Raw genomic sequence first — 24,478 nt, forward strand, 5'->3', positions numbered from 1 at the left:
GAAATGAATAGGAGTGGTTATCGTGGCGTGGGGTGGAGGCATGGGATGAATGAGGGGAAGTTGAGCTCTTCACCTCAGGCCGTTCTCTCCCGCTTTACTGTGTGTCTCAAGCACGTGTTACTTTTATTTATTTTTTTTTTAAAGATTTTATTTATTTATTTGACAGATAGAGATCACAAGTAGGTAGAGAGGCAGGCAGAGAGGAGGAAGCAGGCTCCCTGCTGAGCAGAGAGCCCGATGCGGGGCTCCATCCCAGAATCCCGGGATCATGACCTGAGCCGAAGGCAGAGGCTTTAACCCACTGAGCCACCCAGGTGCCCCGCATGTGTTACTTTTAATTGTAGGTATAAGAAAATAATTACAAGGTTTTCCAGTAACAAGGGGCAGGAAAGAAAGACAACCATAGCAATAATAAACTTGTACGTCCTTCAGTACCTTAGCGTTCTAAAAGCACTACTACTATCTCTTATGAGATGAGTTGTGTCAGTATTTTTCCTGTTTTAAAGACAAACCAAAGCTCAAAGAAGTAAAGAGCATTGGGACTACTAAGAAGTAGAGTTCAAGGCTCCAGACTTCCAGCTTCTGACCCCAGCATCCTTTCCATAATCCCATACTTCAGAAGCAAATTCCAGGGGAACAGGTTTCGGAGGACGCAGAAAACACTTATTTTCATTTGTCCTAGCTTCTCCTGACCCTGCCCCATACATGGTGAGGCCTCAGGTAGTATCAGAGGAGCCCAGAGGAGATGGGAGGTGAAGAAGAGTTAGGTAGCTCACCTTCCAGGACCTCAATGGCAGAGATGAGACCCAAGAGGCAAGCAGGACCCCCTTCCCGGAGGGTCTACGGTGATAGGTCTCTGCCTCCCAGCCTGTGGGTTGAACAGAGGAGAATGGCAGTCTGAGGGTGAGCTGGCTGGAAGGGTTTTGGGGGAGAGGAGGAAATACAATCATGGACAACTGAAAATGCAACACATGGCACGAAGCTTACCGGCAGCTCTTTAAGCAGCCAAGACCTGGCTCCCAGCCCAACCCTGTCAAACGTGGCCAGAAACGGTTAACCATCAATCACCACCTGAGTCTGGGCCTGAATTCCCCCAGGTCTGGGGCAGAGCCCTCCAGAGCAGGAGAGAGAGACTGAGTGAGACAGAGAGAGAGAGAGAGAGAGAGAGGAGAGAGAGAACCAGAGAGAGGAAAGAGGGAAGACAGAGACAGAGAGACACACACGGAGAAAGAGAGGTAGCGAGGGAGAGACGACAGAGGAGAGAGAGAGACAGACAGACAGACACACAGAAAACACCTCCAACACTGTCAGAGCCCCATAAAACACCACACCTACAGAGATTATCTTTTAAAGGTCATCTGTGTAAGCTGCCTTCTGTGCTGTATCTTTTCACCTCTCCTCAAGACACCTGGAGTGCTGGGGGCTGGAGTGCTGGGAACCAGTCGGCGGGATGCCAGCGGCCACCAAAGCTCAGAGGGACGCCTGGACCCGATTCTCCTTCACAGCCCTCAGGAGGACACCCTGCTGACATCTTCGCTTCAGATTTCCAACCTCTAGAACTGAGACAGTGAATTTCTGCTCAAGACACCCAGTTTGTGGTACTTTTTTATGGCAGTCACGGAAAACTCATATACACACTGCTTTGGGTGAAGGTCTCCTCCCCTCGCAAGCCCGTGGTTTACTCTTCTGGCTTCTGCTCCTGCTCCCTCCTCAGGGCCGTGGCTGTGCTGATAACACAGAGCCAGCCGAAGGTCCTTCATGGTAGGCACCACTCCAAGCACTCTAAATGCAATCTTAGTAATAATCTGTGAGGTGGGGCCTCTTGTCATCCCTATTTTACAGACAAGGAAACTGAGGCGTAGCGACCATAAGCGCCAAGTGTCACACTGCTAATTAATCCCAGCGGCAGGGTTAAAACGCGGGCAGTCTGGCTCTGGCATCTGTGTTCGATCCTCTGCGCTGGTCTGGCACCCCTCCCACCTGGCCCCGGAGTGACAAGACGTGCCCCGAACTGGATCAATGCGAGCACACTCTAAGGATTTTCTTAAATTGGATTTTGTGGAGAAGAGCCAACCTTCTCAGGAGCCACGATTTATCGGGTGCCATTAGTGTCCTTTACCATGTGGAAGGAGTAGGCGTACGTTAAGAAAAGGACACTCGCAGGCAGAGATGAGAAGCGGAGAGATGAATGACGTCCAGTCCCTGTTACCCTCTGTCCAGGGGGCCTCACGTCCGCCCTACCCATCCTGAAGCTTGTTTATCAGAGCCATAAATCATGTTTTTGTCCAAGCTAGTTATGTTGGTTGTCCATCACTTGCAAGGAGAAGATTCCTGACGGGCACACCTGCAGATTGGAACCCGGGACTGAGAGACTCCGTTTCCACTGGGGAGTAGTTGCTTGAGTGGTGGGGATAAAAATCAACCTTGGCTCTAGTGAGGCAGCACCCTTGTGCCAGGGGCTGAGTACCAGAGAGAGCCCGGTGCATGGAGAAGCAGAGGCTGAGAAAGGCAGAGGAAATGGGAGAGAACCCCGTGGAGTCCTGAGAGTTTTCCAGTTGCGAGGCTTGGTTACATTCCTGCCCTTGGGTTCTAGGAGGTCTCCCCTTATCGGAGTAATCAACTCCTGTTCTCAATTTAAGCTGTCGCACGATGGTTTCTGCAGGCTGCGTGCAAAGAATCATAAATAATACACACGCAGTAGGAACACAATGCTTCAACTATAATTGAAGGTTTTTAAGGGAAGGGCTGAGTAGGATGGGGACTGTTCCTTAGGAATCTCACTCTAGATCCTGTGTGTGGGAGAGACTCCTTGGGGGAGCCTTGGAGAGGTGCCTACAGAAGCCAGTGTGAGAGAGGGGCTGGGCCTCCGTGGCTGGAGAGACGTGGGGGATGCCAAGGGAAAGGACATGAGATGTGAGGGTAAAGAACCAGGAATGTCGAAGAGGACAGGGAATTGGAGCCTGGTTTCCAGGACGAAGGATGGTCCATTAATAGAAAGAGGGAGGCAGGCAAGAAATGAGCAGGCTTTCACACACTGATGAGCTGAGCTCCCAGGGACAGAACTAAGTGATCCACTGAACAGAAAGAAGTGTGTCCTGGCATTCGGGAGAGGGGTCAGCAGTAAGAGTAGAGACCCGGGGGTCACCCTCAGCTGAGAGGCCAAGGCAACTGAAGGAGAACCTTCCGAAGAAAAGACACCTTGCTTTTCCTGAGGCACCTTGCTCAGGAAGCCAGAGAATAAAAAAACAGAGTAGCTGAGAGATGGGGCAGGCCTATGGCACGGACAGCGTAGGAGAGACGGAGGAAGGTGACAGTTTCAGAAGTGGTCCTCAGGGGCCAGAGACCAGGCGCTCTAACTCCGCAGGGAGGAGAGCATGGGAACTCCCAGGGAGGGGTGAGGTGATGATGAGGGTGGAAGATAGATGTCAGGGAGTCAGGGAGAGGCGGGCCCTAAGGAATTGAATGCCACAGCAGTCTGCAGCTGCTTTTGCCTTCTCAGGGAGTGTGGCGGGGATGATCTCACAACTGGGAAAGTATCGGGACGGTCTGCCTGAGGGAGAAAGGTGAAGACTTCAGGACAGATCCCGGGCTATGCCTGGGAGAGCAAGAGAAACCTGAGACTGAACCCCTCTGCCTGAGAAAGGGGGAGGGCTGAGAGCCTGAGGCAGCAGGCTGGGGGACGAGGGGGAAGGTGTGAAGAGGTGGTACTAGCCAGCGCTCTCGGTTGCCAACAGCACAAATGGACTCTAGCTAACTTCCACAGAAAAAGCATTTATTGGAAGGTTTTTGGGTGGCCTACAGAATCCATAAGGGCCTTCACGGTTCATGCTACATCACAAAATTATTTCAAAAGTTAGAGGCTAAAAACACTGTACATTTATTATTTCGTGGTTTCTGGAGTCAGGTATTCAGAGCAGCTTAGTGGTGGTGGTTCAGGTTTGGAGTCTCTCAATAGGTTGTAGTCAAGATGTGGGGGCCAGGGGGGTTCAGTCATCTGAAGTTTGACTAAAGCTGGAGAAACTGCTTCCAAGTTGGCTCGCTCACTTGAATATTGGCAGGAAACCCCAGTACTTCATTGGCTATTGGCAGGAGGCCCTTTTCCCTTGCATATGGGTCTCTCCATAAGGCTGCCTGAGTGTCCTTATGACATGGTAGCCAGCCTCTTCCAGCGGGAGTGATCTAGGAGAGTATAAGGAGGGAGCTGCCATGCCTTTTATGACCCAGTCTTGCGAGTCACACATTGTCACTTCTACCATATTCCATTCATGAGAGGTAAGTCACAAAATCGAGCCTATCCCTGATGGGAGGGGAAGGAAGGCCCAGCTCCCGAAGAGAAGAGTATCAAAGAATTTGTCGGCATATTTTTGAGTGAAAACCATTCCAGGAAAGTGGGAGAACTAGACTTGAAAAGCAGGCTGGAAGAGGTACCACAAATGGAGTCCTCAGATGACCCCCACTTTTGCCTGCCTGACTATAAACTTGGGGTTTCCCACAATTCCTCTCAGGTTTTATAACTCACTAAAATGACACACGAACCCAGGAAAACACTGTACTTATGTTTACTGGCTTGTTACAGAGGATATTCCTCAGAAATAGCCAAACAACACAGTACATGGTGGGGAGGGCACACATAGCTGCCACGCCTTCTCCGGGGACACCATCTTCCCAGAACATCAGTGTGTTCACCAACCCAGAAGCCCTTCCCAATGTTCTTTTTCAGGAGTGTTTATTATATCTCAATCTCCAGCTTCCTATGCCTCCCTGGAGGTTAGGGTGGTGGCTGTAAGTTCCCACCCCCCTAATCAGGTGTTGGGTCTTTTTGGTGACAAGTCCATCCAGAAGCTCTCTAGATTTATGCTCCTTAGCAAAAACGCAGATACAGTCAAAAGAGGCTCTTTATGAATAACAAAAGACACTCCTGTCACCCCTTGGGAAATCCCAAAGGTTTCAGAAGCTCTGTGCCAGGACCTGGGGACAGAGACCAAATAAGAATATGAATATAAATATGAATATTTTAGGTGGGGCTTGAATCCAGACCCTGAGATCAAGACCTCAGCTGAGATCAAGAGTCAGATACTCAGGGGGATACAAATCAAAACCACCATGAGATACCACCTCATACCAGTCAGAATGGCTAAAATGAGCAAGTCAGGAGACAACAGATGTTGGCAAGGATGCAGAGAAAGGGAAACCCTCTTGCACCGTTGGTGGGAATACAAGCTGGTGCAGCCACTCTGGAAAACAGCATGGAGGTTCCTCAAAAAGTTGAAAATAGAGCTACCCTACGACCCAGCAATCATACTACTGGGTATTTACCCTAAAGATACACATGTAGTGATCCAAAGGTGCACGTGCACCCCAGTGTTTATAGCAGCAATGTCCACAATAGCCAAACTATGGAAAGAACCTAGATGTCCATCAACAGGTTAATGGATAAAGAAGATGTGGCATATATATACCATGGAATACTATGCAGCCATCAAAAGAAATGAAATCTTGCCATTTGCAATGACGTGGATGGAACTAGAGGGTATTTTGCTGAGTGAAATAAGTTAATTTCACTGAGTGAAATAAGAATTATCATATGATCTCTCTGATATGAGGAATTTGAGAGGCAGGGCAGGGGGTTTGGGGGGTAAGGAAGGAAAAAAGAAACAAGATGGGATCAAGAGGGAGACAAACATAAGAGACTCTTAATCTCAAGAAACAAACTGAGGGTTGCTGAGAGGTGGGGGAGGTTAGGGAGAGGGTGGTTGGGTTATAGACATGGGGGAGGGTATGTGCTATGGTGAGTGTTGTGAAAGCCTGACGATTCACAGACCTGTATCCTGGGGCAAATAATATATTGTATGTTAATAAAAATAATTAAATAAAAATAAAGAGTCAGATGCTTAACTGACTGAGCCACCCAGGCACCCCAAAATATATTTTGGTTATACCGTAGTTCCAGAGAGAGGGGATGTAGTAGCATGGTGATGAGGGAAGGAGGAGGTCTGAGAAGAAACCCCAGCCAGCGAGGAGTTCCTTGGGGCAGATGCCACAGGCTTTTATTATTTATTTTTTATTCCATTTAGGCCATTTGCCATTTGTGGTATTAGTTACCACATATGTTAGTCACATATTGCAACTCTCCTCCCTAATCAGTAAAGCTTTCAATAAAACTCTGTTGGATCCTTGTATTAATGCTTGCCTCCAAGAATGGGAGGAAAGTGGGCTCCATCATGTTTGTGCCAGCACAGGACGGAGAGAAATCAAAGTGCCAGTGAGATTCAAAAGCTTCAGTGGAAACCAGATTTGCGTTCTCAGCCCTGAGACTTCTCAGAACCCCATCCTTGATTATTCCCAAAACCTCTAGAGGTACTTGGTGGGGGAGGGTCTTGGGTTTTCCACCCTATGTGGGAGGAGGTTTTGAGCCATTTACATGTAACTATTAACAGAAGAGTGACCCCACAAGGCAGAAGATATGAGGACATCCTGGCTTTTGACACTGGGCTTTAAATGTCAACTCGAAGTCTTCCATAATGTGAATACCGTTGTTAAGGAAGAAAATGGTATCATCTAAGGTCAATTCAGGATTTAGTTGGAGCAAGCCAAAGATTTTTTTTTTTTTAATGAGCTAGAGCCTGAGGCCGTGTAGGTGAAGTCAGATAGAGAGCTAGCTAAGTTCTAAGACGAAAGGAGAAAGTGAAAAAGAGGTCAGGGACATAACTCTCTCGGACATCTTCTGACCATGACAAAGGAGTTGGGGTGCACAATTTCAGGGTGCTATGGTCTCACCTCTAAAAAGACCTAAAAGCTCAGGCCAGAGGACAGTCACATGGAAAGGATGACGGTTCCAGCCGAAGGACAAAGGGTCAGCTCGAGGGGCCTCAGGTTTAGGCAGTAGCCTGCTAACCATAGGTAAGAGAGGCCGGTGGGAAGGAGGGTGAGGCAGTTGGAAGAGGGGGGTCAGTCTCCGAGAGGACAGCAGAAAAGTGCTCTCACTGACTTGAGAACTGGGCTTTTTAATGTGATTTTTTTTTTAATGAAATGTCAGAGGGAGACCCTGCAAACGAGCCTAGGATGGATGTTCAATCGATGTCCAATAATGAATTACTAATTATTATTCAATGAACAAGCACACTCTTTCCAGGCCTGCCATGGAAACGGAGGCTGACAGAGACCCTGAAAGAGTCACCTTCACACCCTGGTTTTGGGAAGGACATGCTCTAACCCAGATCTGTGAGGATTATTTTGGGTCTTCAAATTACTTGATCAGCCTGTTCTGCCGTTTGTCTGGATTAATGTTGAGAAGGTTTCCTTTTCTGTGTTGTCAAACCCTTTTGCTAAACTTCACTTCAAACATTTAATGAGCTCCTGCTATGTGCCAGGCACTGGCTGACCACTGGGAACAAAGGCAAACAAGGTAAAACAGAGGTAGTCTTTGTCCTCAAGGGTTTGCATCTAATGCGCATGTGTGTGCCGGGGTGTAGGCAGTTATGGTGGTTGAGAAATGGGAAGCTGTAGGAAATTATAATGCTTTGTAAAGAGGGTTGTCAGATAAGAAATAAACATTCATACAGTAGAAACGCTACCTAGATATTTTGCACATATAATCCCAAGTAATCCTCAATACTGCCCTGGGAGGAAAGTACTCCTCCTGTCCCATTTTACAGAATGGGGATCTGAAATCACATGACCTCTCCAAGGTCACACAGCTAGTGAGTGGCAGAGACAGGACTCAAATGTGACCTTTGTAAGGTCACATTTCATTTTTTTAAAATTGTGGTAAAATAGACACAACATAGAATTTACTGTTTTAATCGCCTCTTACAAAAAAACTGGAGTCTTATTCTTTAACTTATTTTGACATTTTGAAATTTCATTTTTTATACTTTAAATTTTTTTACGTTTTTTTTTTTTAAGATTTTATTTATTTGACAGTGCGAGACACAGTGAGAGAGGGAACACAAGCAGGGGGAGTGGGAGAGGGAGAAGCAGACTTCCTGCTGAGCCAGGACCCTGGGATCATGACCAGAGCCGAAGGCAGATGCTTAACAGCTGAGCCATGCAGGCACCCCTATACTTTAAGTTTTTAAAAAATTGTGGTAAAATATACATAACATAAAATTTACCATCTTAACCACTCTTAGGTATACATTCTGTAGTGTTCAGTATACTTACACTATTGTGCAACCAATCTCCAGAACTCTTTTCACTTCCCAAAACTAAAACTGTATGCCTATGAGACAACTGCCCATTTCCCTCCTCTACCAACCCCTGACAACCACCATTCTGCTTTCTGTGTCCATGAGTCTGACTACTCTAGGTACCTCCTATAAATGGGCTCATAATATTTGTCTTTTTTGTGACTGACTTATTTCACTTAGCACAATAGCCTTAAGATTCATCCGTGTTGTTCACATGTTGGGATTTCCTTCCAATTTTTTTTTTTAAGATTTTATTTATTTATTTGACAGATAGAGATCACAGGTAGGCAGAGAGGCAGAGAGGCAGGCAGAGAGAGGGGAGGAAGCAGGCCCCCTGCTGAGCAGAGAGCCCCATGCTGGGCTTGATCCCAGGATCCTAAGATCATGACCCACTGAGCCACCCAGGCGCCCTGATTTCCTTCCCTTTTTTTTTTTTTTTAAGTTTTATTTATTTATTTATTTGACAGACAGAGATCACAAGTAGGCAGAGAGGCAGGCAGAGAGAGAGAGAGGAAAGCAGGTTCCCTGCTGAGCAGAGAGCCCGATATGGGGCTCGGTCCTAGGACCCTGGGATCATGACCCAAGCCGAAGGCAGAGGCTTTAACCCACTGAGCCACCCAGGCACCCCTCCTTCCTTTTTAATGTGGATCATACTCCGTGGCTCTTCTGCACAGTCAAACATTCACATATGGGGGTGCCTGGGTGACTCATGTGATTAAGCATCTGCCTTTGGCTAGGGTCATGATCTCCGGGTCCTGGGATCAAGCCCCAGGTTGGACTCCTTGCTCAGCAGGGAGTCTGCTTCTCTCTCTCCCTCTGTTTCTCCCCACCACTCGTGTTCTCTTTCTCTCTCTCAAATAACTAAATAAAACCTTTAAAAAAAAAGAAAATCATAGAGAATAAAAAACAAATTTATAGTACTGTCCTGTAAACAATTTGCTTGTGCGTGGACCCTCGCAGTTCAAACCCATATAGTTCAAGGATCAGCTGTATATTCCACATCTTATTTATCCATTCATCTGTTGATGGATACTTGGGTTGCTTCCACCTTTTGGCTATTGTGCTGCTATGAACACCTATGTACAAATATCTCTGAGATCCTACTTTCAATTCTTTTGGGTATATACCCAGAAGTGGAATCGCTGGATCATTTGGCAATTCTATTTTTAATTTTTGAGGAATCACCATATGATTTTATATAGCTGCTGCAACATTTTGTATTCCTACCAACTGTGTGTTAGGATTCCAAATTCTCCACATCCTTGCCAACGCCTGTTATTTTTTGCTGGGTTTTTTTTTTTTTTTTAAATAGTAACATCCTAATGGGTGTGAGATAGTAGTTTGTTGTAGTTTTGCTTTGCGTTTCCCCTGATGATTAGTGATGTTGAGCATGTTTTCATGGGCTTGTTGGTCATTTGTATATCTTCTTTGGAGAAATATTTATTCAACTTCTTTGCTTGTTTTTAATGTTGTTGTTGTTATTGAGTTGTAGGTATTCTTTATATATTCTGGATATTTAGTCCTCTCAAAAGAAACATTCGGAAAGTTTTATTTAGTATGAATATTTTATTGAGCAAGAAACAAACTGTTCAGAAACAAGGGCTTCAAACCCAAAATGGTTAGAAGCTTGTTTTCAGCAATGACAGCTCAGTTTCTAAAGGATGAATGAGGCAACACCTTCTTCTCTATTGTGATTGATTATTAGAATCTTATATTCCTTCTCATGGCATAAGCTTGCTTATTTGTAGCTGACTGGCTTGGAAGCTAGAAGATCTGAAGAAAGCTTAAGTTGAAGCTCCAAGTCAGCATTTGAGGAACATCAGACGAGTTCTACATTCTGGTTATGTGACTATGAATGATGGGTCCAGGGGTATATTCAAACTGTGGCCTGTGTTTTTGGTTTTTCTTTAGTGCATCCTTGAATATATGATTTGCAAATATTTTCTTCCATTCTGCAGGTTACCTTTCCACTCTGTTAATGGTGTCTTTTGATGTAAAGTTTTTGTAAAATTTTGATGTTGTCCAATTTATTTATTTTTACTTGTGTTGCGTGTGCTTTTGGTTTCATATTTAACAAATTGTTGCTAAATCCAATGCCATGAAGCTTTCCCCACGTGTTTTCTTCTAAGAGTTTTATGGTTTTAATTCTTACGTTTAGGTCTCTGATCCATTTTGAGTTAATTTTTGTATATGGTATAAGTAAGGCTCCAGCATCATACTTTTGGGTACAGGTATCCGGTTTTCCCAGCACCATTTGTTGAAAAAACTATCCTCCACTTTTAACCATTTTAAAGCATACCGTTCAGTTGTAGTAAGCACTTTCATGTTGTGGGGCAAGCATCATCACTTTCCATCTCCGGAACTTTTCATCATCCGACTGAAATTCTCTACCCAATAAACAAAAACTTGTCATTCCCCTCTCCCCTCAGCTCCTGGAAATCACTGTTCTACTTTTTTGGTCTAGGAATCTGTCACAATCCCTGCTCTTAAGGACCACGTTCCAACAGGATGGAACTAAGAGCCCCATGCTGTGTGGGAGCCCGGAGAAGGGACACTTAGACCCAGATGGGTGGGGGTATTGGTGGGAGGCTGATGAGTGTCCCAAGAGGTGTTTGGAGCAGAGTGGGGAGGGTGCCCCACCTCGGTGTGAACCAGCCGAGCAGGGGAGGGCTGGGGGAGCAGCACACCCGCTGACATGAAGAGCAGAGACAAAGGCTGGTGAACAGCACCAGGAACTCTGGGCACTAGGAGTCGTCGTGTTCACTCTCTCTTTGTTGGGACTAGAGGCTCACCCCGGTGTAGGGATTACAGAATGATTTCCCAGCTACCTCTTCTTTACAAGTTCCCTTCTTTTCACCTTTCCTTTTCAGAGCTGACTTTTCTTTCCCTCCATCTCCTTCCTCTTCTTTTTTGTTCTTAATTGTAAATTGTAATTGTAAACTTAATGAAATGTAACATATGTTCAGCTTCCCCTGTGAATATGGGTGATGAATTTTCACCAAGCCGGCCTCCCCAGGTGCTCTGTGCTCAGAGTCACAGAACCCCAGCACTCCAAGAGACCCCTTCTGGCGATTCCCCACACCCTTCCCTCAAAGGAAACCACTACCTTGACTTCTCACAAAATAGGTAACTTTTGCCTTTTTGTACCTTAAATATATGTGGCATCATATGGAATATACTCTCTGTGTCTGGCTTTTTGGCTCATCATTCCTTCTGTTTTGTTCTGGCCAATTCTCACCTGTGCTTGAATGTTGTGAAAATGGTCATTGTGCTAGACCTCATCCGAGCTGAGAGGATGGAGAAGAGCTACACAATATATAACACAAATATAAGGTGGCGACACAATTCACAATAAACGGCAGGACAAGAAGTTTCTCTGGCCTGACCCCTGGGGCCACTGCTGGGAAACGGATGGCTCCCACGGAGGGCTGTAATGGAGGAGGGACAGCACTTGCCCTGTGCTAGTCTCCTAATATTTCAAGGAGAATGGAGCTTAGAATTGTTAAACATTCCCAGAAGGGCCATAAATCTCATTTTAGTTAGTTTCAATTGCAGAATGAAATGGCCTGTTTTCTTGGCAATTTTTATTTTCCCCTCTCAGTCCCTTGCCCTCTGGTTCTCTGGCTCACAGGCTCATGACTTCCTTCCTTCCTCTCCCGGACTCTTTCCCTTTTGGCACTTAAATTTCTGCAGAGTCCAGCCCTCCTCCCAACCCGGCAGCTTTTAGACAGCCCTGGACTCTGGAGATACAAGAGTTACAAGGGATGATAAAGATGAGTGGATTCACTCGACCCTGCTTTTTTTTGACTTTAAAAAATTGAGCATGATTTACATAAAGTGCATGGATCTTAGAGTAAGCTCATTATAATTCGGTTCAATTAATAAGTCATTTTTACATATGCAGGCTGTTATGTAACTATTATTTAATCAAAATACAGAATATTTCTAGCACCAAGATTTGCTCATGTTTTTTCCCAGTTGATTTCTCCTTGCCATCTCGCCCCACTCCATATCACCCCGCATTGGTAATTCCTATTTCTCTTCTAACACAATAGATCATGCTAGCCTGTTCTCGAACTTCTGATAAATGGAATGATACAGTATGTGCTTTTTGTCTGGTTACTTTCATTCAACATTATGGTTTTGACATTTATTCATGTTGTATACCTCTACATTGTTCTCTTTGATTGCGCAATATGCTATCATTTATTTAACTATTTTTCAAGGACATTTGGACTGTTTCCAGTCTTGGCTACTATATCAGTTTGTTAGAGCTACCCTAACAAAGTGCCACAGACAGGGTTGCTTAAACAAGAGAAATTTACTCTTTCACAATTCTGGAAGCTAGAAGTCCAAGATCAAGGCGTCAGCAGGGATAGCTGCCTTTTTTTTTTTTTTTTTTTTGGTGGGAGAAGAATCTTTTTTAATTTCTTTATTGAAGTATAGTTGACATACAATGTTATGCTAGTTTCAGGTGGTTTCACAATTCTACACATTATGTAACGCTCACCATTATAAGTGTACTTACCATCTGTCACCATACTAAGTTATCACAATATTATTAGCTAGATATTTCTATGTTGTGTTGTTCATCCTCATGTCTTACTTATTTTATAGCTGAAAGTTTGTGCCCCTTAATCCCTTTCATCTGTTTTGCCTGTATTCTCTATGTTGTACTTTTTGTCCTTGTGACTTAACTGGAAGTTTGTACCTCTTAATCCCCTTCACCTATTTCACCCACCCTCTTTCCTCTGGCAACCACTCGATTGTTTCTGTATTTATGGGGGGTTTGTTTGTTTGTTTGTTTGTTTGCTTGTTTTCTTATTAAGTTTCCACATATAAGTGAGATCATATGGTATTTGGTTTTTGTCTGGCTTATTTCACTTAACGTAATACTCTGTAGGTCCATTCATGTTGTCACAAATGGCAAGATCTCATTCTTATTTTTTAAAGAGTTAATTTATTTATTTGAAAGAGAGAAAACAAGAGAGTCAGAGAGAGAGAGAGAGCACAAGTGGGTGTGGAGGGAAGGGCAGAGGGAGAGGGAAAAGCAGGCTCCTCGCTGAGCAACAAGCCTGATGCGGGACTTGATCCCAGGACTCTAGGATCATGATCTGAGCCGAAGACAGATACTTAAATGACTGAGTTGCCCAGGTATCCTAAGATCTCATTCTTTTTAATGGCTAAGTAATACTCCATTGTTTATTATGTGTATATATATATATACTACATCTTCTTTATCAGTTCATCTATCAATGGGCATTTAGATTGCTTCCACATCTTGGCTATTATAAATAATGCTGAACTAAACAAAGGGGCACATATATCTTCTCAAATTAGTGTTTTCATTTTCTTTGGGTAAATACCCAGCAACAGAATTACTGGGATTGTGTGGTAGTTCCATTTTAATTTTTTTTAAGGACCCTCCATACTGTTTTCCACAGTGGCTGCACCAATTTACATTCCCACCAACAGTGCACGAGGGTTCACTCTCCTCCACAGGACTGGTTTCTCCTGAGAACTTCTCTTCTCGGTTTGTAGATGGCTGTCTATCTCTGTCTTCACATAGTCTTCCCTTCTGTCTTCCTTACTGTCCCTTTTTGTAAGGACACAAGTCATACTGGATAAGAGCGTCCACCCAATGAATCCACTTAACCTTAATTAATTCTTTAAAGGCCTTCTCTCCAAACAGTCAAATTCCAAGGTACTGGGGGTTAAGATTTCAAAATATGAACTTTGAGAGACACAACTTAGCCCACAATAGCTACTATGAATATAACTGCTATGAACATTTTGGTACATACCTTGTACTGTTGCCCAAAGTGGTTGAGCCAGTTTTTACTCCTATTAGTAAGTATGAGAGCACAGTTGTCCTAACATCCTCACCAGCCCCTTCATCGTATAGATGAGAAATGGAGACCCACAGAGCTGAAAGGCCCACTTTCCCCAATATAGATCACGAACTTGAAGTTCAGAGCAGAACATACAGAGAAAGTCCTGTTCCCAACCTGCATTAGGAGTTCTTGAAAGTCCCAAACATATCCCCTTACCTAATCATCCAGTCACTCATCAAGAACTCTGAGAAACACCAGAGGCTCTGGTCCTGTGCTAGGCTCAGAAGGTGGGTGGCAAACAAGAGAGAGGTGAAACTTACATTTTGTTTGTAGCAATAGACAATGCGACTAAGTGTATATTGCAGATTGTGGTAAGTGCTAGGCAAGAGATGAACAGACCCTGAGCTAGAGCATAATGGGCTTGGGAGTGGGGAGGGTAAAATCTCCTGGAGATGGGTGGCTCCAAGGGCCTTTCTGAGGGGAGAGTCATGGAGGTTTTGAAGGAGCCAGTCAGACCAAGGGCAAGGGAAAATGTCAAGGCAAGGGATATAGGAGGAGTATTGTCCCAGAAGCAGTAACAGCTCTCAGGTGGGAGATGGGCAGAAAAATGATGGTCTGTGTAACTGGAGACAAGTGCACAGGGTAGGGGAGAGGCAGGAGATGAGGTCTAGAGGGCTGGGCCCAGAGTATGCAGGGCTTACAGGTCCTGTGGAGGGTCTGAATTTCATTCTAAGGGCAACGGCAAGCCACTAGAGGGTTTCAAGGAAGTGACAGGCAACCTCTAACTGACATTAACAAATGCATTATGGGGGGTATGAGGAGAAAGAAGCAGGAAGTACACCAGGAGATTTTACCCTTGCTCAGGTGAGACATGTCAGTGACTTCAACTCAGGAAGTGGCAGAAGAGATACATTGTGGAGGTAGAAATGATGGGACATGGTGATGGGTTGGATAAACTCACTGTCAGTTGAGAACCGACAGTGAGTCAAGGATGACTTCTAGGTTTTGAGCTTTGAACCTCTAGACAGTGGGCAAGGATCTTTCACCTATAACCTACTAAGCATTGTAGTGCATTCAGTCTGTGCATTCCCTTGTTCATCTTACTAGTGTGTATCTTGAACCTCAGGATTTAGTAGGTGTTCAATAAACATTTTTGAATGAATAACTGCATGCAGGAATGTTTTAGCATGAAATGAGCTCAATAGAGTTTTTTTTTAAAGATTTTATTTATTTATTTGATAGAAAGAGCACAAATAGGGGAAGAGGCAGGCAAAGGGAGAGCAGGCCCCCACTGAGCAAGGAGCCCAATGTGGGACTCGATCGCAGGACCCTGGGATCACAACCTGAGCCCAAAGCAGACACTTAACCTCCTGAGCCATCCAGGCATCCCAGTAGAGTTTTGTGGGTTTTTTTTTTTTTAATTTTTTGCTGATGTAAAATTCACATAACATTAAAGTAACCATTTTAAAATGGACAATTCAGTGGCATTTAGTACACTCCAATTTTGTCCAATCATTACCTCTTTCTAAAATATTTTTACCACCCTCAAAGGAGGTCCTGTACCCACTGAGCATTCACTCCACAAACCCTCCTCCCGGCCAGCCCCAGGCAACCACTAGTTGCTTTCTATCCTGACGGATTTACCTATTTCTGGATATTTCATTTAAATTTAATCATACAATATGCAATCTTCTGTGTCTGACTTCTTTCTCAGCATAATATTTCAATAGATAATATTTTCTCGGTTCATCCACATTATAGCACGCATCAATACTTCCTTTATATGCCTGAGTGATATACCACTGTACGGATGTACCATATTTTGTTAACTATTAATCCCTCAATGAACACTTGAGTCGGAAAACTCTTGGCTATTGTGAATAATGGTGCCAGGCACATCTATGTTCAAACATTTGTTTGAATACCTATATCCATTTCTTTTACGTATATGCTTAGAAGTGGATTTTTAGGTCATGTGATAATCCATGTTTAACTTTTTTTGAGGAACTGCCATAGTGTTTTCCAATAGCTCAGTAAAGTTTTTCTGAATGAACAAAAGAAGGTAAGTGTGAGATTTTTCTACCCTCCACAAGCAGCACGTTTTGCTGCTTTTGCACCTTTTGCAAATTATGTGATTTGAGTCAAATTACTTAACTTCTCTGGGCTGCCTCTTCATCCTCAGAGTCGGGAAAATAAAACTTACCTCCGTTTCTGAAACTTCAGGCACAGACTTAGCCCTGCAAATTAATTGTCTTCCCTTACAGGCTGACCTTGCCATTTCGCACTCCACTCAGGCCCCTCTGTGCGCTTAGGGCCAAGTCCACGCTAGAGGCCCCCAGCCCAGCCTTGCTGCAAACTACGACTCCCAGCAAGCACCTCTTCCAGGCCGCCTCTCCCACCCTGGTGCGCATGCTTTGGCAGACGTGGCACCGGGAACTCGGAGGCGGGGAGCGGCTGGGAAGTGGCCGTGGCTGTTGGACCCTACGGAGCTGCGGGAGCGGGAGCCTGAGTGGAGAGCGGAGCCCTCCGTAGGCAGCGGCGGCAGGGATGGCGCGGGTCGGGCGGGCATGGCTGCTGCTGCTGGCGATCTCGGTGAGGCTGCGGAGCTGGGGTCCGGGCGGGGGCGGCACGTGCGCCCGGCGTTGGGGTCCGCGCCCTTTGCTCCCGGCCCTCGTGGGACAAACGGGGAGAAGCCCCCAAGTCCTGGGGTGGAGGCGTGCGTGCTGGGCAGGCAGGGACCCAGTGGCTGTGGGGAGAGGCGGCGGGGCGGTCCCTGCGCCCTCCTCACGGAGCGCTCCAGGGCGCAAGGGTTGGAGGGAGTCGCGCTGGATGCTTGCGCCGCAGGCACAACTTTGCGGGGGTGCAAGTCAAGGGGCAGCCGCCGCCTAGGGCGGGACCCCGGCGGATTGGGGGGTGCGCCGCGCCCGGGCTCTGGGCCCTGCACCTGTGTGAGTGCCGGGTGGCATGGGGGTGCTTTATACCTGCACTGCCGGAAACCTCGCTTTAGGGCCACCTCGCTCTCGGTTTTCACGCTGAGCAGCCGGGGTTTTCCACCCTGAGCAGCCGGGAAACTGTCACCGCCTGGGCCCCCGCCTGCAGGCACTGCCGGGCAGGCTGGGTGGGGTCCGCGGAGGAGTTCTGCTCATTCACCCAACGGCCTCCCGCTCGAACCCCAGCCACTTTCTAGCTTGTGACGCAGACTATCACTTAATATATCTGACTTAGTCTTTTCATCCATGAAATGGGGACGGTAAAGGCACCCCGCTCACAAGACCGTCAAGGGGGTCGGATGAAGGAAGTTCTGGGAATTGCAAAATCGGAGGAGAGTGAAAGAGGGGTGGTCGGGTCGGTGTGCTGGGAGTGGTGGACTCTCTGAGAGGAGTTTGCTACACTTGGGATTGGGGGTGGTAGCTGTCCCGGGGCATCCCTAGAAGAGGCCAGAATGGGTGTGGCCACCGTGCCCTGGACTCTCTGGGTTTGGCCTTGGTGTTACTGTGGGGGTGTGATGGGATAATCTGGCCTGTTTCCACTTATCTCCATAACTCCTGGTCTCCCTTGTTTTAGGGCAATCTTGGTTCCTTTTTTTCTTTATTCCCTGAAGTTCCAGTGGAAAACTTTCTGCTGCTAGCACCCTCTCCAGCCCAGATTTTTCAGTTTTTTTTCTTTTGGGTGTGGCAAGGATGCAGGGCAACATGAGGAAAACTGGAGTGTGGATTTAGTTACTTGAAACACTTCCATCTCCAGATACCCTGCCTTTTGGGGTTCACCAGTGAGGAGTGGCCCTGTCTCTTCCGGTTATCTGGAAGTGGGTGGGAAAGGAAGCTCCCTGCCTCCTGGATCTGGCCTTTCTCACTCTGGGAGAGAGTGTGGAGTGGGACAGTGTCCCTTCACTTGCATCTGTGTGTGTGAGATCTGTTTTGCATTCTATTTTCTGGAGCCAGCTGGCCAGGGCTGGTCTCTAGGCCAGGTGGTGCTGCAGGACTGGGCAGAGGGGGCCAACTCCAGTGGGAGCCCCTAGCAGTTCTTTGCACTTGGGCTGTTTTAGTGGGTCCTGCTTCCCTCCCCCCACCCTTCTGTAAAAGTAGAGGGTTTGGGAGCCTGACTGGGAAGAAGTTTCATTCAGCAAACATTTATTTGTCAACCACATTGTTTGGCGTTGGATTGGATTTTGGATGGAGAGCAAAGCACAGACTGTCCCTCCCCTCCCCAGTGCTGTGCTGGTTTGGGCAGGGGAGTGAGTCCTGTGAGCAAATAAAGACAGGACAGTGAACTCTAATACCCGAAAGGCTGAGAGCCTCCATTGAAGAGGGGGGCCACACATTAATTTGGTGGGAAGGTCAGCCCCAGCTTTCTTGAGGCAGTGGGTTGTACAGTCTGGAGGGAGTGTGGCGAGAGTGCAAAGTGCAAAGACCAGCCTTTGAGGTCTGCTCCTGCATTGAGGTACAGAAGGGTGGTGAGTAGGTTTGCCAGGAGCACTAGAATAGGGAATCTGCAGAATGAAATAGACATTATCCTTTCCCCATGCCCTAGCTCGGCTCAGCAGGTGTCATTGGTGCAGTTTCATTGTCGAGCGGCTTGTGGATACCTCTGTAAATTTAAACTCTATGTCCATCTGATAAGGGCTCCCAGGTCCTGGGAGTGTACTGGGTTTCCTTGTTCACTCAATATTTACCGAGAGCTGATATGTGCAGAGCACTAGGCTGTGACCCAAGGAACATGAAGCAGTATAAAGGGGTCTACAGAAATTCATGGACAGTGATCCATACCTACCACATTTTTTACAACAGCAAAAATTTGGAAATGGCTTAAATGCTCAACAATAACAGCATGGTTTAAATGACTTTTGGTCCTGTCCGTGCCGTGGAAAGTGATGTTTATAAAGAATGTTTGTATTTACTAGAATGCCATGATTATCAAAATATTTTATGATGCTTATGAGGAATATTTAGGGACGTGGCAAAGTGCTCGAGTGTGATAATTAGGGGAGAAGCAGGGTACAGCATGAGTCCCAGGGTGGCTGATGGTAGCTGCGTAAGTGGTTGAGGAATTAGCCCTGCACTGGAACGCCCATAGCGATTGTTTGGGAAGGCACAGTTGTGGGTGATGTTTGTTTACTTCTTTGCTTATGCTTTTTTTTCTGTTCCCCCAAGTTTTCTCTATGAATATGTATTAGTTTTTGATCAGAAAAGTTAATAAAGGAAAAAAATGTTCCTTTGGGTCCGGCCTTTCAGCCTTGCACAAGAATACGGGGATGAAGAGAGTCACAGTTAATTCTTTGGACCAGTTAGTTCCAGCCCCTCCCTCCTGGCTGGGTGTCTCTGCCCTAGGCCTGAGGAGGCTGTGCTGTCCTGCCCATGCCCCTGGGGCTGACTGTCCCTTCCTGCTGCCCAGCTCAGCTCCCCTCTGCGGCTACCCTTTCCCCAGACCATCCACGCTGACTGTGGTGTAGTCTTTTTCCAGTCTTCAGGATGGAGACTTGTTGCAGCTGGAGAGGACGCTAAGTCACCCAGCTCAGCTGGTTACAAAGTTAGGCCAAGGACCGAAGCTGGGCTCTGACAGTTTTCATAGGATAATAGACACATTGGAAAAGTAACAACAGTGAATGGTTTTTCCATGAATCAATCAAGATATTTTCAGTTTAAAAACTTGTCTGCCTTTTTTTTTGACATGATGTCATGTTGGGGGGGGGTGGCTTTCAGTGTCCTTTTGAAAAATTAAAGTAGGAATCATATATTGTGTGCTTTGTAGAAGGTATTGATAAAATTCTTTTAAATATTTAATATACATTATGTATTATATTTAAAACATATGTATGTATTTTTTAAATATATGAAATATATTTTAAAAAAATATATCCTGACAATCTCTGAGATTCAGAAGTCTGAGAAATACCAACGTAACTCAGCTCTTTCATTTTAGAAAAGCGAGGCTTTGAGAGGGAAGGGTCTTGAGGCCACCGTGTTTGTAAAAGCAGAGCTGGGATTGGTGCCAGGCTCCTGAATTATAAATCAGGTTTCTTACTGCTCCATCTCTGCCATCCCAGCCCCCTACCTTCCACCTGCTTCCCTCTTCTCCAGTCCCTCCTCTGGTCTCTGCCCTCGACAGTGGCTTGACGCTCAGCACCTGGTGGGACGGCGGGTGGGGCTGCAGGAAGCAGGAGAGGTCTGTCCCCAGTCTTTCCCGCAGAGCTTTCAATGTACACGTATTTAGGTTCTACACCATTATATATTTAATAGGCTTTTGTGGGCTGGCCTGGGGACCTAATTGCCATTTATAATGCTGTTTGGAACCTGGAGTGCACTTTTCCCACAGAAATAAACACATTACAGAGGAAGTTTTAAAACACAACCGGCACATGAGTTGGAGGAACAGCTGAGAGCCATATGGAAGGGAGACACTGAGCACTGTGGATCTGGGCCAGGGTGGGGCCACGGGGCACCTCGTCATTGAGTGCTGTGGATTTGGACCGGGGTGGGACCATGGGGCACCTTGTCACGAGAAGGGTCCCAGCTCACGCCTTACAACGAGAGCTGACTCTTGAGCTCTGTGCCAGTGGGGGTCCTCCTGGTTCTGCCCGTTGTGTCCCCAACACCTAGCCCAGGACCCAGCATACAGTCGTCCCTAGTCCATAGTTAGTCGAGGGAACCATTGTCATAGGCAGAGAAAGGAAACTGTCTGAGACAGAAATACAGGCAATGAGGAGTTATGGTCCAGGCTGAATGGAAGGAAAGATTTGAGTCTGGCGAGGGGGGATAAGATTGGGAAAGTGGATTGTGAAGAAGATTACATGACTGGCAAAGCTTTGGGGACTTGATTCTGTAGGTAGTGGAGAGATGTGATGAAAGCTGCCCTTTTAATAACAAGAGCAGTCAGTGCACAGTGTAGGCTTGGGTTGGAGTGGAAGAGACTAGATGAATTTTCCCAGAACAACACTTTCTTATCTGTTATCTACAAGATAAAGTCAAGTGTGATGCTGTGGACAGAACATGGGTTTTTAGCCAGCCTGACACTCAGGAGCTGTGAGACCTTGGGCCCTGCCTCCGTCTTCTTTCTGTTAGTCGTGGTGATGATACCCTTTTGCAGAGTTGAAAGCATCAGAAATAACACAGGAAGCAGCCAGCACAGTGCCGGCACATGGGGGGGGGGGCAGTAAATGGGAGCCATGGCAGTTATCTCAAGTTGGAGAGGAGAGGTACTCAGGAAGCCAGTTAGGAGGCTGTGGCTGTGGAGGGCCAGAGGGGGTGTAGGCAGAGGCTTCAGGCTGGGAGTTGGGGGGCTCTGGTGCTGGGATTCTCCCGTCACAGGTCCTCTGAGCTGGGCTCTGGACTCTCTGTCCCTCTCAGTGGGTGGGCCCCCACAAGAGGCCCTGGATGAGTGGGAGAGGCTGCCGAGGGGCTAAAGATTTAGGCGCTCTGGGTTTCTGTCCCGTTTCTTCTGAATGTGGGTCCTCTCTTGAGAATGAGGAGAGTAACCACACCATCTCCCCAGAGGGTTTGCTCCAGCTGTGTGGTTTTGTTCCCTGGGGCTCTTGTGTGTCATTTAGTGGTGGTGGCAGGTTTTGGAGGCTTAGTGACAGTGGTTCAGAGAGTGATGCATGGGGTGTAAGGAGCCCAAGTTCTCTTGTGTTCCGAGGACTTCGTGGTTTCTTTGACTCCCACCCACCCCATACCTAGCATCTTAGGTCCCAGCAGGGAAGGGAGGAGCAGTGATGCCTGTCCGTCGCTGGACTGCCTGGCGAATCTTGCAGCGCTGACTGGAGCTTCTGGCTACCCAGTTGATCTGTTGTCGAGGATTATATGACACTTGGCACATTTGTAGAGGATGTTAGAGTTTGCAAAGCATCTCCATGTATTTTATGCTGGTGAAACCGCTTCTAAATACTGGCTTTGCCATCATGGGGTGGGGGATTAAATACACTCAGATGGACTGTAGGTTTAGAATATCCTTCTGATGTCTTTTTATTCTCCAAGGTCATCCTGAGCCCCCAGGTAGATGTGCATTTTGCCAGATGGCCTGATGGCAAGCCTGTGGCTGACTTCATGGCAGCTGGCTGGGGTCAGGGTAGAGGTGGCCACCCTCTGCCTTGCCCCCCCCCGCCCCATCTTACCATTCTCCCAACCCTTTGGCTTGAGCAGATGTCTTTAACTCATGAGCAGATGCTTTAATCCTTGCTTTGGAAGGTATTGATGGAGACCTAGGTCGAGGGCTCTATGCTGGGGCTGAAACATGGAGGTGATCTAGTATCTGAGTTGAAAAGTGGGGTTGCCTGGAAAGTTCTGTTGTTGGGTCGAGTAGAGCTGGCTTGCAAAGACTAAGTGGGTCTGCTTTTGTCAAGGGGTCTGACTTTGCTAGGCCCTGGACAGAGTACAGTACATGCTCTGTATCTCTAAGGCATGTGGACAGAGATCTGCATGCTACTTGTGTCACGGTGTTCATTCATCCTCCAGGTCTTTCTTTTTTCTTTCTTTTTAAACAGATATTTCTTGATGGTCTTACGAGTTAGATATATCATGCTGAGGCATTAGGGACATAATGGTAAATAAGATGGACATCATCCCTTCCTCCCCTTGTCTGGTGGGGGAGCCACTAATTTATTAATTCGGGCAGGAAGTGCTAGAAAGAGGAAATATAAGGTGATAAACGAATGTATAACATGGGTCCCTAACCTTAATGCAGGGAGGCAGGAAAGGCTTCTCTGAGGACTTATGGACCCTTTCTTAGAATAACGTTTTTAAATGTATAAAACAATGCACAAGATTACAGAGCAAACCAATGGTACTGAAGTACAGTTACCAAAATACTACAACAAGTACATAATAAAAATATTTATATTCATAAATGCATCATTTAAGAAGAACTGATGGCAGGTTTGGTATTTTCTGTACTATTTAGTGATGAGCATCAACGATGTTTCAAGATCTCTGCACCTTTTGTTATGAGAAAAATGTGGTTTCTGGGGGACGAGAGTAAAAAAATTTGTATGATTTCTGCGTCACAGACACCTGCTAGTGCTTCTGTAGTTTGTTACCTACCTTTGTAATAAAGGTAAGGCCAAATTTCATTTAGAGGTTAGTGAAAATAAAGATAGAATTTTTCCCCACCCAAGTTCATAGACCTCATTGTAAGGAAGAATTATCCCAAAACTTGGAAAGAAAAGCTGATTTAGTGTCTTTATAATGTCATACTAGAGCATTGTCTAAGAAGGATGGCTAAGGGCCACCTGGTGCTCTAGGGAATATAACTTTGATTATTATTCTTTAGGACCCATACTCTACAGGTAGATGAGATGCAAATGATTTCTCTTTGGTAGAGAAGAGAGACGAGGTGGTTTCCCTGCAGGACATTAACCAGTTTGATACCGGATTTAGCAGCCTTCTAACAGGATGCCTTTTCCTCCCTATGACCTATATGCATATTAGTTTCTTGTAACTTCTTTTTTGAAATATTTTTAAGTCTTTTTTTCCTTATATCTTTTTTTTTGATGTCCCTTATTAAGAGCTCAGTAACACTTTGGAAGAGGCTCTGTATCTCTTTGTTTGAGATTTAGGTTTTTAACACTTGAGAATTCTATGTGACCCCCATTTAAGAGCCACTGAGTAGGTAAGATGTGAGGACGTGGCACCGAGGAGGAAGGTCTGGGCTGGACATGTTAACTCAGGGGTGCTGCTCCAGAGGTGGGTGAGGCCCCCATGGCGAGTATAGAGAGGGGAGAGAAGGTGGAGGCAAGTGAGCCCCGAGGAACTTCCCCATTGAAAGGCTGGGGGGACAAGGGATTGCAAAGAAGATGGGAAGCGTGACTGGAGAGGTAGAGGGAGGCCAGGAGTGACCCGCTGGGGCTCACAGGTTGAGGCACAGAACTGGAGATGTCTGTGGGGCTATCTGTGTGGAAGTCATTGCGGGTCCTCCTCAATCAGCGTCTTCTTGGTGGTGGCGGTAGGGGAACGTATGAGGGGGCTGAGGAATGGACAGGGGGTGACTGGAGATGTGGGATTCTGGCTGTGAAGGAGAACGGAGTGGCGTGGAGTCCAAACATGGGTGGGTGGCAGAGGTTTCCCAACCTGGCTGTGGATCCAAATCCCCTAGAAGGGGATACGTGTATGGTTGGATTCCCGGCCTCCCCGGATCTGTGGGCTGATGCTCTTCAAGGATAAGGCCCAAGAATCTATTTCTAAAAAACCTATACTTAGAGCTGTTGTGCCTACAAAGCAGGAAGATTTACCAGTTTTTGTGCATAGTGTTTTGCCCGCCTAGGCCGTTACTCTGGGCTGAGTGGCGTGGAACACGCTCTCCCGTGTTGTGATCCATGGGACGCTGCAAGATGGCCCTTGGCTCAAGCCTTCATTGCTTTGCTTTCCTCTGAAGGCGTGCAGGAAACTGCAGGGAGCAGGTAGCAGGGAAGATGGGTCAGGTTGTCGCTGCAGCTCCTTGACTTGGTGTCCCTTAATGGCTGCCCCG

At 46.4% G+C, this 24,478-nt stretch overlaps 1 protein-coding gene across 2 annotated transcripts in view; it reads left to right on the forward strand.

Moving 5' to 3' along the window:
- Positions 1 to 16,430: 16,430 nt before the first annotated feature.
- PDIA5 (protein disulfide isomerase family A member 5) overlaps positions 16,431 to 24,478 on the forward strand; it is a 91,367-nt gene continuing 83,319 nt past the window's right edge. For both annotated transcript variants that reach the window (XM_032335195.1, XM_032335202.1), the window contains exon 1: positions 16,431 to 16,615. In XM_032335195.1, coding sequence (XP_032191086.1) covers positions 16,571 to 16,615 — 45 coding nt within the window. In that variant the 5' untranslated portion in view covers positions 16,431 to 16,570. The remainder of the gene's footprint in view (positions 16,616 to 24,478) is intronic.

This window comes from Mustela erminea, chromosome 1 (assembly GCF_009829155.1).
Source record: "Mustela erminea isolate mMusErm1 chromosome 1, mMusErm1.Pri, whole genome shotgun sequence".
Classification (NCBI taxonomy): domain Eukaryota; kingdom Metazoa; phylum Chordata; class Mammalia; order Carnivora; family Mustelidae; genus Mustela; species Mustela erminea.